Raw genomic sequence first — 15,043 nt, forward strand, 5'->3', positions numbered from 1 at the left:
AATTTCTTAAAATGAGACAACAATGAAGTTCGTTGCATTTATTGACTCTTCCTTTCATGAAAGATTTCCCTGGAGCATGTGATGCTGTTTGATAACATTTACTTACTGGGAAATTCCTCTCAAAATTGGAATCAATTCTCAAACCTTGCCACAGCTTTATCAACTAACTGTATATGTTATTTCTGAATCTCTTGTCATTTCAACAGTGTTCATAGCATCTTCACCAGGAGTAGATTCCATATCAAGAATCATCCCTAAGAAGCCCAAACTCCTCATTTGTTCAAGTTTGATCATGAGATTGCAGCAATTCAGTCACATCTTCAGGCTCCACTTCTAATTCTAGTTCTCTCGCCGTTTCTGCCATATCTGCAGTTATTTTCTCCACTGAAGTCAGACCCTGAAAGTCATCTGTGAGGATTGGAATCAACTTCTTCCAAATGCCTTTTAATGTTAATATTTTTTATCTTTTCACATGAATCACACATGTTCTTAATGGCATCTAGAATGGTGAATCCTTTCAAAAAGGTTTTGAATTTGCTTTGCCCAGATCTATCAGAGGAATCATTGTCTGTAGCAGCTACAGCATTATGACATGTATTACTTAAATAACAAGACTTCAATGTCAAAATTACTCCTTGACCCATGGGCTTTTGAATGGATGTTGTGTTAGCAGGCATGAAAACAACATTCATGTCCTTGCACATATCCATCAGAGGTCTTAGGTGACCAGATTCATTGTCAATGGGCAGTAACATTTTGGAAGGAATCTTTTTTTCTGAGCAATAGGTCTCAACAGTGGGTTCAAATATTAAGCAAACCATGCTGTAAATAGATGCGCCATCATTCAGGCTTTATTCTTCCATTTATAGAGCACAGGCAGTATAGATTTAGCATAATATTTAAGGGCTTTATGATTTTTCAAAATGACAAATGAACATTGGTTTCAATTTAGTCATCAGCTGCACTAGCTCCTGAAAAGACACCCTTGCCTTTGAAGCTTTGAAACCAGGCATTGGCTTCTCCTCTGTAGCTATGGAAGTCCTAGACGGCATCTTCCAATAGAAGGATGTTTCATCTGCATTGAAAAGTCTGTTTTTCAGTGTAGCCACCTTCGTCATTATCTTAGATAGATATTATGGATAACTTGCTGAAGCCTCCATATCAGCACTTGCTGCTTCACTTTGCACTTTTATGTTATGGAAACAGCATCTTTCCTTGAATTTCATGAACCAACCTCTGCTAGCTTCAGACTTTTCTTCTGCAACTTCCTCACCTTTCTCAACCTTTATAGGATTGAAGAGAGTTAGGTATTAGGATCTGGATTAGGTTTTGGTTTAAGGGAATGTTGTGGCTGGTTTGATCTTTTATCCAGACCACTGAAACTTTCTCTGTATAAACGATAAGACTGTTTTGCTTTCTTAACATTGTGTGTCATTGGCGCAGTGCTTTTAATTTCCTTCGAGGACTTTTCCTTTGCATTCATGGCTTGGCTAACTGGTGCAGTTGGCCTAGCTTTTGGGCTATCTCAGCTTATGATACACCCTCCTCAGGAAGCTTGGTCATTTCTGTCTTTTGATTTAAAGTGAGAAACCCGTGACTGTTTTTTTCACTTGAACACCTAAGAGTCCATTGTAGGGTTATTAATTGGCCTAATTTAAATATTGTTGTGTCTCAAGGAATGGGAGGTCTGAGAAGAGGGAGAGAGTTGGAGGAACAGTCAGTTGGTGAAGCAGTTGGAGTACATACAACATTTATTAAGTTTGCTGTCTTATATGGGTGCTTTTCATGGTGCCCTGAAACAATTAAAATGGTAACACCAAAGATCACTGATCACATAACACCATGCCAGATATAATGATAATGAAAATGTTTGAAATATTGTGAGAATTACCAAAATGTGAAACAGAGACATGAAGTAAGCACATGCTGTTGGAAAAATGGTGCCGATAGACTCATTCCATGGCAGCGTTGCCACAAATCTTGAATTTGTAAAAAATGAAATATCTGCAAAGCCCAATAAGGCAATTCACAATAAAATGAGGCATGCCTGTAATTGTCAGTTCTCCCAGTCTGCAGTATTGTTTCTGAAGCCCTTCATAAAGTTAGACAGACTTTTCCCTCCAATTTCTAACTTAGCTTTTACCTTGTTTCCTCAACCGTATCCCTGAAGGGGCTTTGAGCCTCTAATGTCTTAAATCTTAACATCCAGCACTATCACATGCACACCCTTTTTAGCTATCAGGATGAAACTATTCATCAGTGGCAGAAAGAATGGCTACAGAATAGTCCACATATTTCAGAAAATGTTCTTGGCTTAGAGCATTTGGAATATGATGTGTTATTAACACATGCTGGTTAGGAGTACGTAGTATAATTTGTTGAGCTGTTGCTCACTGGCTGAAAGCTTACGATAGTATTCAAAGTATGCTTTTGTAATAGAGTTACTTTTTCTTTCTTTTTTTTCTATTTTCACCATAGTATATGAATGTTTATGCACAAAGTTGATGTATCTGACACAGACAGAAGAATATTGGTTTTGAGTATGTTGAGTTTGAGGTAACTTGTGGGATATCAAAGAGTAATTGTGCAATAGGCAGTGCGTAATAGGAATTTAGGAGAGATTTTTAGGCTAGAAATAGATACTTAGGATGATTATTTTCATAGGTCATTGTAAAAATTGTAAGAATAAGATAGAAGGAGAAAGTGTAGAGTATGAAGAGGACTGTAAAAGGGAAATAAATTTTGGGACCCCCAAAATCACTAAGCTAAAGGGAAAAGTCAAGCTGGGAACTGCTTAGTGCAAACCTGCCTCCCATTCTATTGAAAGTCATTCCTCTGAGGCTCATCTGAGACAAATGAATCTCTGATTGCTTCCTCTGCCCTATTGTTTATATAAAAATGCAGATTCACTGAGCCAGACTAAATTGTGTATTCAGTGGAAGGCTGATCAAGGACTCAAAATAATCCAACCTTTTGTCTCTCATCTACTTCTAACCTGGAAGCCCCCACTTCGACTTGTCCTACCTTACTGGACCAAACCGATGTACATCTTACACATATTGATTATTAATATAAAATGTATGTCGTGATTATCAATATAAAATATATAAAAGCAAGCTGTACTCAACCACTTTGGGAACATGTCATCAGGACCTCCTGAGGGTGTGTCCTTAACTTTGGCAAAATAAACTTCCTAAATTGACTGAGTCCTGTCTCAGAAATATGGGATTCACAGGGTAATGGTGAATTCTTACTAGTTATATGATTTTAAGCCAGTTATTCGACTTCTCCATGCTTAGTGCCCTCACCTATGTAGTAAGGAAAATAATATCTACATCATATCGCAAAAGCCCTAATTAATGTTATTTTCTTTCTATGTTCCTTCATATATTTCCAACCTCTTTCTAGAAAATATTTATAGTGTTATTCCATAAAGGATTTAAATTTGGCTTAGGAGTTTTCTGGCAAAGGGGCAAAAAGGAAAACTGGATAGATTCCATGGTCCTTGCTGTCTGTCAGGAGGATACAAACCCGTTTTTTTGAAAGTGAGTTTTTTCTGGCACAGCTTTATTTAATTATTAACTCTTTCCTTTTCCCTTGAGTACAAATATTTGTTTTTACACAGCTCTGTTTTTCTGGCTCAGAATGGACTTAAATATACTATTTGAATTTGTACCTTATATTATTTGCTTGTTAGTTGAAAATTGCTATGCTAAATGATAATAGCCAACAGAAGATTGATTAGACATTAATTTTGAGTTCTAAGATAATGAAAAAATGGGTAAACATGCTTTTTTAAATTTTGAGGGCAATATCTTTTCTTCTGAAAGTCTACTATCTCTTCATAATGTTTTAATACCTGCTCCCAGGCCATCACTTCTCTACCTGTGGATGAATTCTTTTGCTTCATATTCCAAAAGCACTTTGTTGAGGTAGTTTATAAATTTTTTCTCAGGATTTGGAATACATAGATTCTGAGTTCCCTTTTAGGTATCAAGTGATTCATAGCAATTTAGCCTAAAGGTATGAAAGGACTGATGAGGAAATTTAACAGCAAATATTCCAAAGTTTAAATTGAGAATGCCGCATAAGTAAATGTAACACATTCCTATTTTAGTTGCTGAGATAAATGAGAAATGATTACCATAGACAAAGTTAACTGGATCCCGTGGCTAATTGGCTTGAAATCCATGTATGCAAATAAGTAAGTCTCTACTTTTATTAAGATTGTATACCCCTTCTATCAAAAGTTATTCATTTTGAGGTCATAAGTTTTTTAAAATTACAAATATCTGGGCTTTAAGAAAATGTGAAACCTTTTTAAGGTGAAGATTTCAATTGGTTACTTTCTGGGGACTAAAACTTGTAGAATATTCTTTTAAAATTCCAGTTTAATTCCCACTTGAAAGCTGATATCATCAACTCATGGTGAAGGTTAGGAAGGAGAGAAAAATAAGAAAAGAAAATGTCTAATATTTTGTTCATCTTCTTTGGGCCAGTTTAGTTGAAAACCCTAACCATCACATATAAATAGTTTATTTGGGAAAAATGTATTTTGAGTTCCAAGCAGCTAATTTGTAAGCAAACTATTGGAACAAAGTCTATTTGTAAATTGACTGCCTTTTCTAAAATGCACCAGGTGTTATTTTTTTCATGTGTTTTCCATGAATCCTTAAATGCATTTCATTATTGGATGTTGATAATATTTTAATTAACTGGTGATCATTAGGTCATTTCTACCTCTAAAATTTCTATGATTCAGTTAGAGCAGAGATTTTTGTCAAATGATTTAGTTGAATTAAGGTTTCTAAAGTTTTAATGTTCAAAGATATGGCACTTCAATCAATATTTTCTTGTATAGACAAGTTAGGTTTATTTTGGGAGGAAATTTTTAAAAAAATAATATCCTGCTTCTTTCTTACAGAATTTAGTACACATGGGCTTAAGGAAGAATTTATTGTAAAAATAAAATTTTTATTTTACAATGTTATTACTTGTTTTTTAGCTTTCAAGACCATAGGTTTGTGTTTCATTTTTAAAAGCCAAGGAGCTAATGAAGAATGGAAAGTGCTGATAAAACTAGGTTACTTCACAGAAAGTCTTAAGTGTAGAGTTTTTGACAAACTATGAATATTTCTTTTAGGCCAGTATGTTTTAATAATATTTGAAATTTGACATGGAATATAGTTGCTCTTTAAAAAGTAAAGTGAACAATTGACTAAAATTTTGACGAGAATATTCTTGATAAAATAAAATCTGCTAAAAATATGTCATTCAGAGAGAAAAAGGATGAGCACCATTCTGATTTTTAAAAACAAAAACCATAAAAATATTTTTGGAAATGGATAATGACTGAAAATTTGGGCTTCTTCAGCAGATTTTTCTGTTTTCTGCAGAATGTAAAGTTTTATTTGAAAAAATTCCTAGCACTCCTAGAGGCAAAAGATTGCCCATATACTGCTGTTTTGGTTGCTCTGTTGCCAGATAAAATGAACTAGCAATTATCAACTACTACTTCTTCTTCTTCTTCTTTTTTTTTATTGAAACAGGGTCTTGCTCTGTCGCCCAGATTGGAGTTCACTGGCATGATCACAGCACACTGCAGCCTCCTGAGTAGCTCCCATCTCAGCCTCCTGAGTAGCTGGGACTCAAGCGTGTGCCACCATGCCCGGCTAATTTTTTGTTGCTGTTGTTGTTGTTTTTTGCTTGCTTGTTTGTTTGTTTTTTTGTAGGAATGAGGTTTTGCCATGTTGCCCAGGCCAGTCTCAAACTCCTGGGCCCAAGTGACCTGCCTGCCTTGACCTCCCAAAGTGATGGGATTACATGTGTGAGCCACTGCACTCAGCCTATTTTTACTGTTATTTTATTTATTTATTTATTTATTTTTGGATATAGGTCTTGCTTTGTCACGCAGGCTGGAGTGCAGTGGCTAATCACAGCTGACAGTAACCTTGAACTCCTGGGCTCAAGTGATTGTCCTGCCTCAGCCTCCTGAGTAGCTAGGACTACAGGCATGCACCACCACATCTAGCTAATTTTTTTTTAATTTTTATATTTTGTAGAGGGAGGGATCTAGCCATGTTGTCTAGGCTGGTCTTATATTCTTGGCCTCAAGCTATCTTCCTGCTTTGCCCTCCCAAAGCACTGGGATTATACGCGTAAGCAACTAGGCCTGGCCTGTTCTTTTTTTTAATGATTAGTTTTTATATATGTATTTTGTAAATATGTAGAAAAAGATGTGGCCACACAAACACTAAACTCAACAGTAGCATATTACCCATGGGAAGTGAGATACAGAACACAATGAAGTAGAACTTTGAATTATTTTTCTATATAATTCTATATTTTATAAGCTTTAAAGAAAAAATATTCTTTTCACAGTTAAAATTAGAAATGGAAAATGTTACATAGGAAAATAAACTGCAATAAAAAATTTTAATACTGTTTAAATTATGACAAGGCAGATTATAAAAAGTGGAGATGTACAATTGATTTTGGAAACAATATATTATGTCTAATATACAATATAACTTTTAGAAATATTAATGTTCTATATTACCTTGCTGACTAAACTATTGATTGAGTCTAATCTCCAAGACCTTGAGATATATAATGTTATTTGTGGCTCTGTAATTTTGAATATTTTGGATAGGTGCTTACTTATAAATATCTTTAGTTAGTATAGTTGTAAAGTGTGCCTGTTTTCACCTTCCATGGATGGGTTTAATTTCCTCTAACCACAAAGAATAGTGGAAATGCACCACTCTGAAACTTCCTAAGTCCAGAGTGGTTTATCTGGGGTTTAGTTGATCTTGCTAATGACACTATGATCTTTGGAATTTTTCCCTGTTATTTTTTAGTGACACTATTAAGATAGAAATATAGGCCAGGAGTGGTGGCTCATGCCTATAATCCCAGAACCTTGGGAGGTCAAGGCAGGAGGATCGCTTGAGCCCAGGAGTTCGAGACCAGCCTGAGCAACATGGGGAGTCCCAGTCTCTACAAAAAAATAAAAAAATTAGCAGAGCGTGACGATGTGTGCTTGTTATCCCAGCTACTGAGGAGGCTGATGTAGGACGATTGCCTGAATCTGGGAGGGCAAGGCTGCAGAGAGCTGTGACAACTTCACTGCATTCTCAAAAAAAAAAAAAAAATATATATATATATATATAAAATATATATATATAAAATATGTATATATATACATATGTGTGTATATATGTCTGTGTGTGTATATATATATTTAAAGATCAATGTTAGTATTTTACTAATAACCTTAAAAATTCTTATTTTTCTTATTACTTTTCTTATTTAGCTTATTCTGTAAGTTAAATACACACTTGGAAGAAATCAACTCTTCCCTATTCATTAGAATTTCTCTTTTTCCCTTTGTCTTGTATTCATTTTTTTGTTTTGTGAAGTTTACTTAGTGAGTACTTAGCGTTAGGCACTGCGGATAGAGAACAAGATAGGTAACATTCTGTCTTTATGAAATATACTGTACTTCCTTGTCTAGGAGACAGAACACAGAAATAAATAAGATGATGTCAGATATTGCTAACAAAAGGAGTGATTAGGACTGTGTGGTCCTAACACATATGGAGTTGGGCAAGATTACACCTGGAGGACTACAAATGTTTAAATATTTATCAAAACATTTGAATATTTAAAAGTTATAAATCAAGCCACATCCTTGGCCCAGCCTGATTTCCTACACAGCATGTTGAGTTGCCAGCAGCCTATACCCTCAAGACTCAGAGGCTAAAGGAACTGCTCTCTCCTCCCATCCATCCTTGTAACCTGCCTGACTGAGTGGTAGTATGGATCTGTTGGGGTAGGGCAGGGATGATTGGGGTGGTACCTAGACCCATCTAAAACAGTATATTAACAGATCCCGCCAAGTCCCCAGGAATCTGGTTATAGAGAGGTTTGCCTCTCCAGTTCATTGTTTTTTCAACTCAAGTCCTCTAGGAAGTTGTAAGCCCTTCTTAATGTTGCACTACCAGAAAAGGGGATGCAGGTATCTGGGAAACCTGGCTTGCCTGGGAATTCGGTTTGCTTTATTTGGGGCAACGAACTTTAACTGAGTAAAGCTTTTATAAGCAGCCACTCTTTCTGGGATTTCTCATGGCAGAAGTTGTGTTCATTTTCTCCCTCACACATACTGGAGCACTCAAAGTTCTTTATCCTCTGGCCAGTGAGGCCTCATTCAGCTAGCACCTCTTTCTTGTAATTGTCATTTGCTCAGTTGATTACTGAACTTTCAAAAGACATTCTTACAAGGAAAGGAAGAAAAAAACATCTGTTTTAGTGCTTGGGGTATACAGGGCTCTCTAAAGAGCAGGCCCCTGGCAGAGGCTTCTCTTGCCCAGGTCTATGGATGATATTGGGACTGGGGATGGAGGTGACCATACACTAGCCTTTTACATGCTCTTTGACTTCTCCCTATCCTGGTCTTCTTCCTAGTCTCTCACTCAATTTGTTTTAATTTATAAATTTGTTTGATCTGTAAAACTAAACTGGTATCACTTGGGATACCTATATCTGAAAAGTAAGCTCCAAATGAAAATGAACATTTTCCAGAAAGTTTTTTGGTAAGATTTTAAATAGAAGTGACTAGTTTTCAAGTCTCACTCTCCTTATCCCATAGGGGCAAACTATTCAGATGTGTTGTAGATTTGAACATTGGCTTAAATGTTATGTTTTATTTCTGTCCTTACAGCTGTGAAAGTTGTGTAGATTTACTGTTTGTGAGAGGAGCTGGAAACTGCCCTGAGTGTGGTACTCCACTCAGAAAGAGCAACTTCAGGGTACAACTCTTTGAAGATCCCACTGTTGACAAGGAGGTTGAGATCAGGAAAAAAGTGCTAAAGATGTAAGTATTCCTGCTCGAATGATTCAGTCAACAAAGAGGACTTTAACAATTATGTCAGTAATTGATTATTATTTGCTCATAAATGTGGACAGATTAGCAAGTAAATAACTATAAATTCATTTAAGTTCTTAGAGAACTGAGTAATATTTATCTTTGTTAAAGAAGAGCCTCTTGATTGATGGCTTCATTATTCATTTGTATTTATTCTTTGATTAATAAACATGTATTGAGTACCTACTATGTATTGAGTACCTACTATGTGTAAACACTACTATGTGTAAACATGTTATGCATGTTAAGCAGTAGTTATGAAGTGATGAGTAAAACAGCTATGAACCCTGTCCTCATGAGACTTACCATACAGTAGCATAGGATAGCAAAAAGACAAAAGAACAGGTAAACCAAAACAAATGTTATTTATTATAGATTGAGAATAGTGCTATATAGTTAGTGACTCAGTGTTGCTGTGGTCAGTGATGTCAGGTGTGGGCAGAGGAGGTAACATTAAGTTGAAGTTTGAAGGCTATTAGAGAAAATTACGTGTTAGCTATAGTTTATTTTGGTATGTGTATTTTTGTGTATATAGACATACACACATGGGCATAGTATATATATGTGTGTATATATGTATATATATACCTATATATTATTAATCTGTCTTTTTCATTTACAATTTAGGCTTTACTCTTTACTCTTTGTTAATAGTTTTGGGTTTCCTTTTATCTATTCTTTTATTATGAGAAATAATTGATATGTTTATTTTTATTTTTGGTGGTGTACATTTCAACCCAGGTAACCAGTGTTTTAGCAGCATCCTTCTAGGTACATAACCAATAATACTTTATCAATCCGCCTAGCGGCTCTTTTATTGTTTGTATAACTTCTGCAAGGTAGTCTCTTAGATTTTGATCTTTCATTGGTAATTCCTTGCAATTTACTGATTCTTCACAGGTACATTACAATATTTACAGATTTTCTTGATCTAGTATTTTTTAGACTATGTCATGAAAAATGGAGGAGTCGCTTCAATTTTTTGTGTTTTGGAAATTAGTGAATCCCTTAGAAGTAAATAATACCATAATTTCCAATGTTATGCCTTGCTTAAGCTCATTTCCCAATCTTTCAAGCTCCCAATTTATCTTTCCCTGAAGTCCTAACAAGGATTTTGCATATTGTACCATTTTCTCCTGATCCTACTTCTTCTCCGTAGTCATAAGAATTTAAGAATTGCATTTTTGGTCTGGTTACAAACCTGGTGTCAAGAAAAACAGTGTTTTAGGCTGGGCGCGGTGGCTCATGCTTGTAATCCCAGCACTTTGGGAGGCCGAGGTGGTGGATCACTTGAGATCAGAGTTCGAGACCAGCCTGGCCAACATGGTGAAGTCCCATCTCTACTAAATACAAAAAACATTAAGTGGATGTGGTGGTGTGCGCCTGTAATAATCCCAGCTACTCGGGGGGCTGAGGCAGGAGAATTGCTTGAACCAGAGAGGTGGAGGTAGCAGTGAGCCAAGATTGTGCCACTGCACTCCAGCCTGGACAGCAGAGCAAGACTCCATCTCAAAAAATAAAAATAAAAAAATAGAGAACGATGTTTTACACAGTAAGCAATTCTTTTCCATGTATCATATATGAATTAGGTCAGAACAAGCAAACCAGTTAGATAATATTAAAAGCAATGATATGTAATATGTAGATTTCTTTTTTCTTTTCTTAAAGATACAATAAAAGGGAAGAAGATTTTCCTAGTCTAAGAGAATACAATGACTTCTTGGAAGAAGTGGAAGAAATTGGTACGTTTTAAATTTGATGTATGCTAGCCTATAAGACCATGTGCTTTTATCTTTTAAATGCTTGGGAGAACATCTCACATAAAAACCTCTTAACAGGTTTTGTTGTGATAGCTAACATTTACCTAATTACTTTCTTTTGCACTTGAGTCATGTTTGTCAAATTGAAGGCATACTTAAGTAAAGAACCTATTTAATATTGTCTTTTAGGAAAAATATGTTTAATAGAGATAGTAACACTTTATAGCTGGGGAGGAAGACTATATGGGTACATGCATCTGTGTGTTGATAACATATTAGAGTAGTTTAAATGAATGGAAAACATATTCTGATTTTTCAAAAATGGGGTTCCTATTAACCATATTTATAGTGACTAAAGCCATATGTTTATCATTATTTGTGCTTCTGTGGATATAGTAGTCTTAAAGTACTTTGAAGCAGTTGACTGTTGAAGTGGCATTCTATTAATCAGTATTATTCTGGAATCAGAGGTTGGAGTAATCTTTGTGCCTTTTCTTTCTGATGTGTTTAGTCAAAAGGAAGATTTTATCAAGAAAAAATGATTTCAGTTTTCTTAAATAAAATTTCAGAGATGTTAAAAACTTTGGAAGTTGTTATATGTTGATTTAAAAAATAATGCTGCTTTTTAAACTTGCAATAATTATTACTAAGTGCGGGTTTGGAAATGACACAAAGGTTATATACTGTGAACATTAGAATGAGACTATGAGGATCAAACAGCAATCATTTTTATTCTTTCAAACTTGATAGGTAACTGTACTCAATATTTACTATTAAAAATAAGATTATAATAAAATGGATCATTCTTTAGAAGATTTATATATGATAAACTTAACAATTCAGATTCCTGAGGAATAATAAATATTCTAATTCCTTTAATTTCTTTACTAGAAAATCCAGAAAATCTTTTTGTTTCAACTGTTACCTGAAACTTTTCTCATATGTCTAAGTTCATTTGTTATGCCATAGCAAAAGCATGTGGAAAACATAATTTAGGGTTTCTCTGGGATCTTTCAGTGCCATAAGAGCCACTGCTTTTCCATTCTGCATGTACTCATTGCACTTTGTATGTTATCTTAGCAATCATGAGTGACTATGGATTTTAGCTGAAAAGATGGTAGAATTGGGAGTGACAAGGCAAAGTGGAAAAGTTAGAATGTAGACTGAGAAGAAAAACCAGAAAGAAATCTACAAGAACTGGGCAAGTATGAAGGTATGTAGAAATCTGGCTCTACATAGATACTAAGTATAGGACAAGCTGTTGGATAGCAATTGGGAAGAAAAGTAGCTTACATATATTCTAAAGGTAATGTGATTAGTCAAAAGTCTGGTCAAGCAATAAAGGGAAAGGAAATTATAGGTGTTGCAGTACAAGTTGAATACATGGTCACAATTACAAGCAGGCAGTCAGGATAACTAAAAGAAACATATACAGAGAAGGCGAGGAATAGGTTTAGGGGATGAACTACAAGGAGATCTTGATTCTGGGATTAAGATTCTGACTGAGCTATGATTAAAAAAAAAAATATATATATATATACACACACACTGCATATGTGTGTGTGTGTGTGTGTGTGTGTGTGTGTGTGTATTGCTCCAAGATAAAGTAATTTGAAGGTGTGGACAACATGGGGCCCATAATTGGTACTAGAATTGATAGGCAAGAGCAAGTCTGGATATTGGGGGTATACAACATGTAATGCTTTCTTTACCAAAATATAGAAGCTGTGGCTCAGACCATTTAATTTGAAAGCGATTCTGCTATTATGTGTATTCATGAAGGACTGTCTTCAGTTGCAGTGTCAGGAAACTCTCTTAAGCAACCTCGACTTAATTGTCTCATTGAAGTAACTGTCATTCCCCAGTTCTTACATAAAATGTACTCACTGATACCCACAGCATAATGAATGCATTGTTAATGCCATCAAACTTCTTATGCCAGTTGTACTTGTTATTGTAGTTATGTAGTTATGTAATTAAATACATATTTAATATTATATGTAATTTAAATATTTAAAGTGTGTAAGGTTGGGGAAAAAATTGTAAAACTCTAGAAGGATTCTGCTTCTCAGGTTTTTAAGTCACTTCTTAAAAAATGGAAATTGGCCAGGTGCAGTGACTCGCGCCTGTAATCACAGCACTTTGGGAGGCCAAGGCAAGAGGATTGCTTGAGCCCAGGAGTTTGAGATCAGCCTGGACAACATAATGAGATCTATACCAAAATTTTAAAAAGTAGCTGGGTGTAGTGGCACATGTTTGTAGTCCCAGCTACTTGGGAGGCTGAGGTGGATCTCTGAAGTCTAGGAGTCCAAGGCTACAGTGAACCATGGTTGCGCCACTGCACTCCAACCTAGGCAACAGAGCATGCCCATGTCTCAAAAAACCAGAAAACAGAAAAGGAAACTGAACAATATAGATGACAGTTATGGCCTATATAAGGAAGAAGCAAAACTCTAAAAACTAGAATTTGCTCTATGTCATTAAGTTAGAGAATGACTATATACTTCCTATATATGTTTTAAGTTAAAGTATTTGAAGAGAGAGACAGGTGTATGTGTGTGTTTCTCTCCTTTAACAAACTTATTTAAATGTTCAACTATAAATCCTCATTGTGTTTATTAAAGAGTGGTTCTACTCTATTTAAAGATATTGATGATTTTTGGGAAGTAACCTCTTGGATTTATAGTTTATTTTCTGAACTTCAGTTCAATTCAGCAAGTTTTTAAATTATGTTATGTGAACTGCTTTATGGATGGGGATATGTGGTATTTGCCCTCAATAAGCTCAGACTCTAAAGGGGGAGATAATTATGTTAACTAATAACTATAATGTAATGTGATAAGTCTTATAAATAGGCATTTATAAAATGCTATGGGAATACAGATAAAGCAATTAACCTAGCACTGGGAAATAGAGATGTGGTTTGGTGACATTCAGAGAAGAGATGACATGTGAGTTTGATCTTAAAAGAAGAAGAAGAGTTAACCAGATAGAAAGGGCTTGGAAAAACATTTGTAACAAAAGAAAAAGGCACCGAGATAGAAAAATGTTGAGCATGTTGGAGAATGAGCAAGTAGTCTGTTATAGGTAGGTAAAACATGAGGGATGACTAAAAATGGGGCTTGAAAAACAGGCTGGATTAAGGAGGCGTTAGTACCATAGACAACAAAAGCAAAAATAGACAAATGGGATTGTATCAAACTAAAATACTTCCTCACAGCAAAGGTAACAACAGAGTGAAGAAGTAATCTACAGAGTGGGAGAAAATATTTGCAAGCCAGAAATCTGATAAAGGGTTAATTTCCAAAATATATAAGGAACTCAACTCAGTAGCAAGAAAATACTTGATTAAAAAATGGGCAAAGGACCTGAATAGACATTTCTCAAAAGAAGACATACGTACGGTATATGAAAATGTGCTAAACACCACTAATCATCAGAGAAATGCAAATTAAAATCACAATGAGATATCATTTCACATCTGTTAGAATGGGTATTATCAAAAAGATGAGATAAGTGTTGATGAGGATATGGAGAAAAGGGAATCCTTGTATGCTGTTGGTGGGAATGTGAATTAGTACAGCCATTTTGGAGAACAGTATGGAAGTTCCTCAAATACTAAAAACAGAACTACCATATGATCCAGTAATCCCACTTCTGGGTCTATAACCTATAGCCCTATTCACAGTAGCTAAGATATGGAATCAACCTAAGTGTCCATCATTGGATGAATGGATAAAGAAAATGTGGTACATATGCACCATGGAATACTTCAGCCTTAAAAAAGAAGGTAATTCTGTAATATGCAACAACATGGATCAACCTGGAGGACATTATGCTAAGTGAAATAAGTCAGTCACAGAAAGACAAATATGGCATCGTCTCACTTATATCTGGAATCTAAAAAAGTTGAACTTAAGAGAAGTAAAGAGTAGAATGGCGGTTACCAGAGGCTGTGGGATGGATGGTGGGTGGGGAAAGGGGAGCTGTATGGAGTTAATCAGGTAAACATTGGAGAATAGGCAGTATTTTTTATTATTTTGTTGCCTAAGGATATGAAATTTCAATTAGACAGGAGGAATAAGTTTTTGAGGTCTATTGCACAGCATGGTGACCATAATTAATAATAATGTATTGTATATTTCAAAATTGCTGAAAGAGTAGATTTTCAATGTCCTTGCTACAAAAAAATAAGCATGTCAGGTGATGGATATGTTAATTAATTAGATAAAACAGTTCCACAGTGAATACATATATCAAAACATCACATTGTACCCCATAGATATATACAATTATTATTTGTCAACTGAAAAAAAAAGAGGGCTTTGTAAACTGGGCTGTCAGTTAAGATTTTATC

General features: G+C 35.2%; 1 protein-coding gene across 1 annotated transcript in view; it reads left to right on the forward strand.

The window, feature by feature from the left end:
- The window catches only part of MNAT1 (MNAT1 component of CDK activating kinase), a 232,971-nt gene that overhangs the window by 52,792 nt on the left and 165,136 nt on the right, over positions 1-15,043 (forward strand). The window contains exons 2-3 of the mRNA XM_003831634.5: positions 8,723-8,875; positions 10,595-10,668. Of these exons, the coding sequence (XP_003831682.1) occupies positions 8,723-8,875; positions 10,595-10,668 (227 nt within the window). The remainder of the gene's footprint in view (positions 1-8,722; positions 8,876-10,594; positions 10,669-15,043) is intronic.

Source organism: Pan paniscus, chromosome 15 (genome assembly GCF_029289425.2).
Source record: "Pan paniscus chromosome 15, NHGRI_mPanPan1-v2.0_pri, whole genome shotgun sequence".
Taxonomy (NCBI): domain Eukaryota; kingdom Metazoa; phylum Chordata; class Mammalia; order Primates; family Hominidae; genus Pan; species Pan paniscus.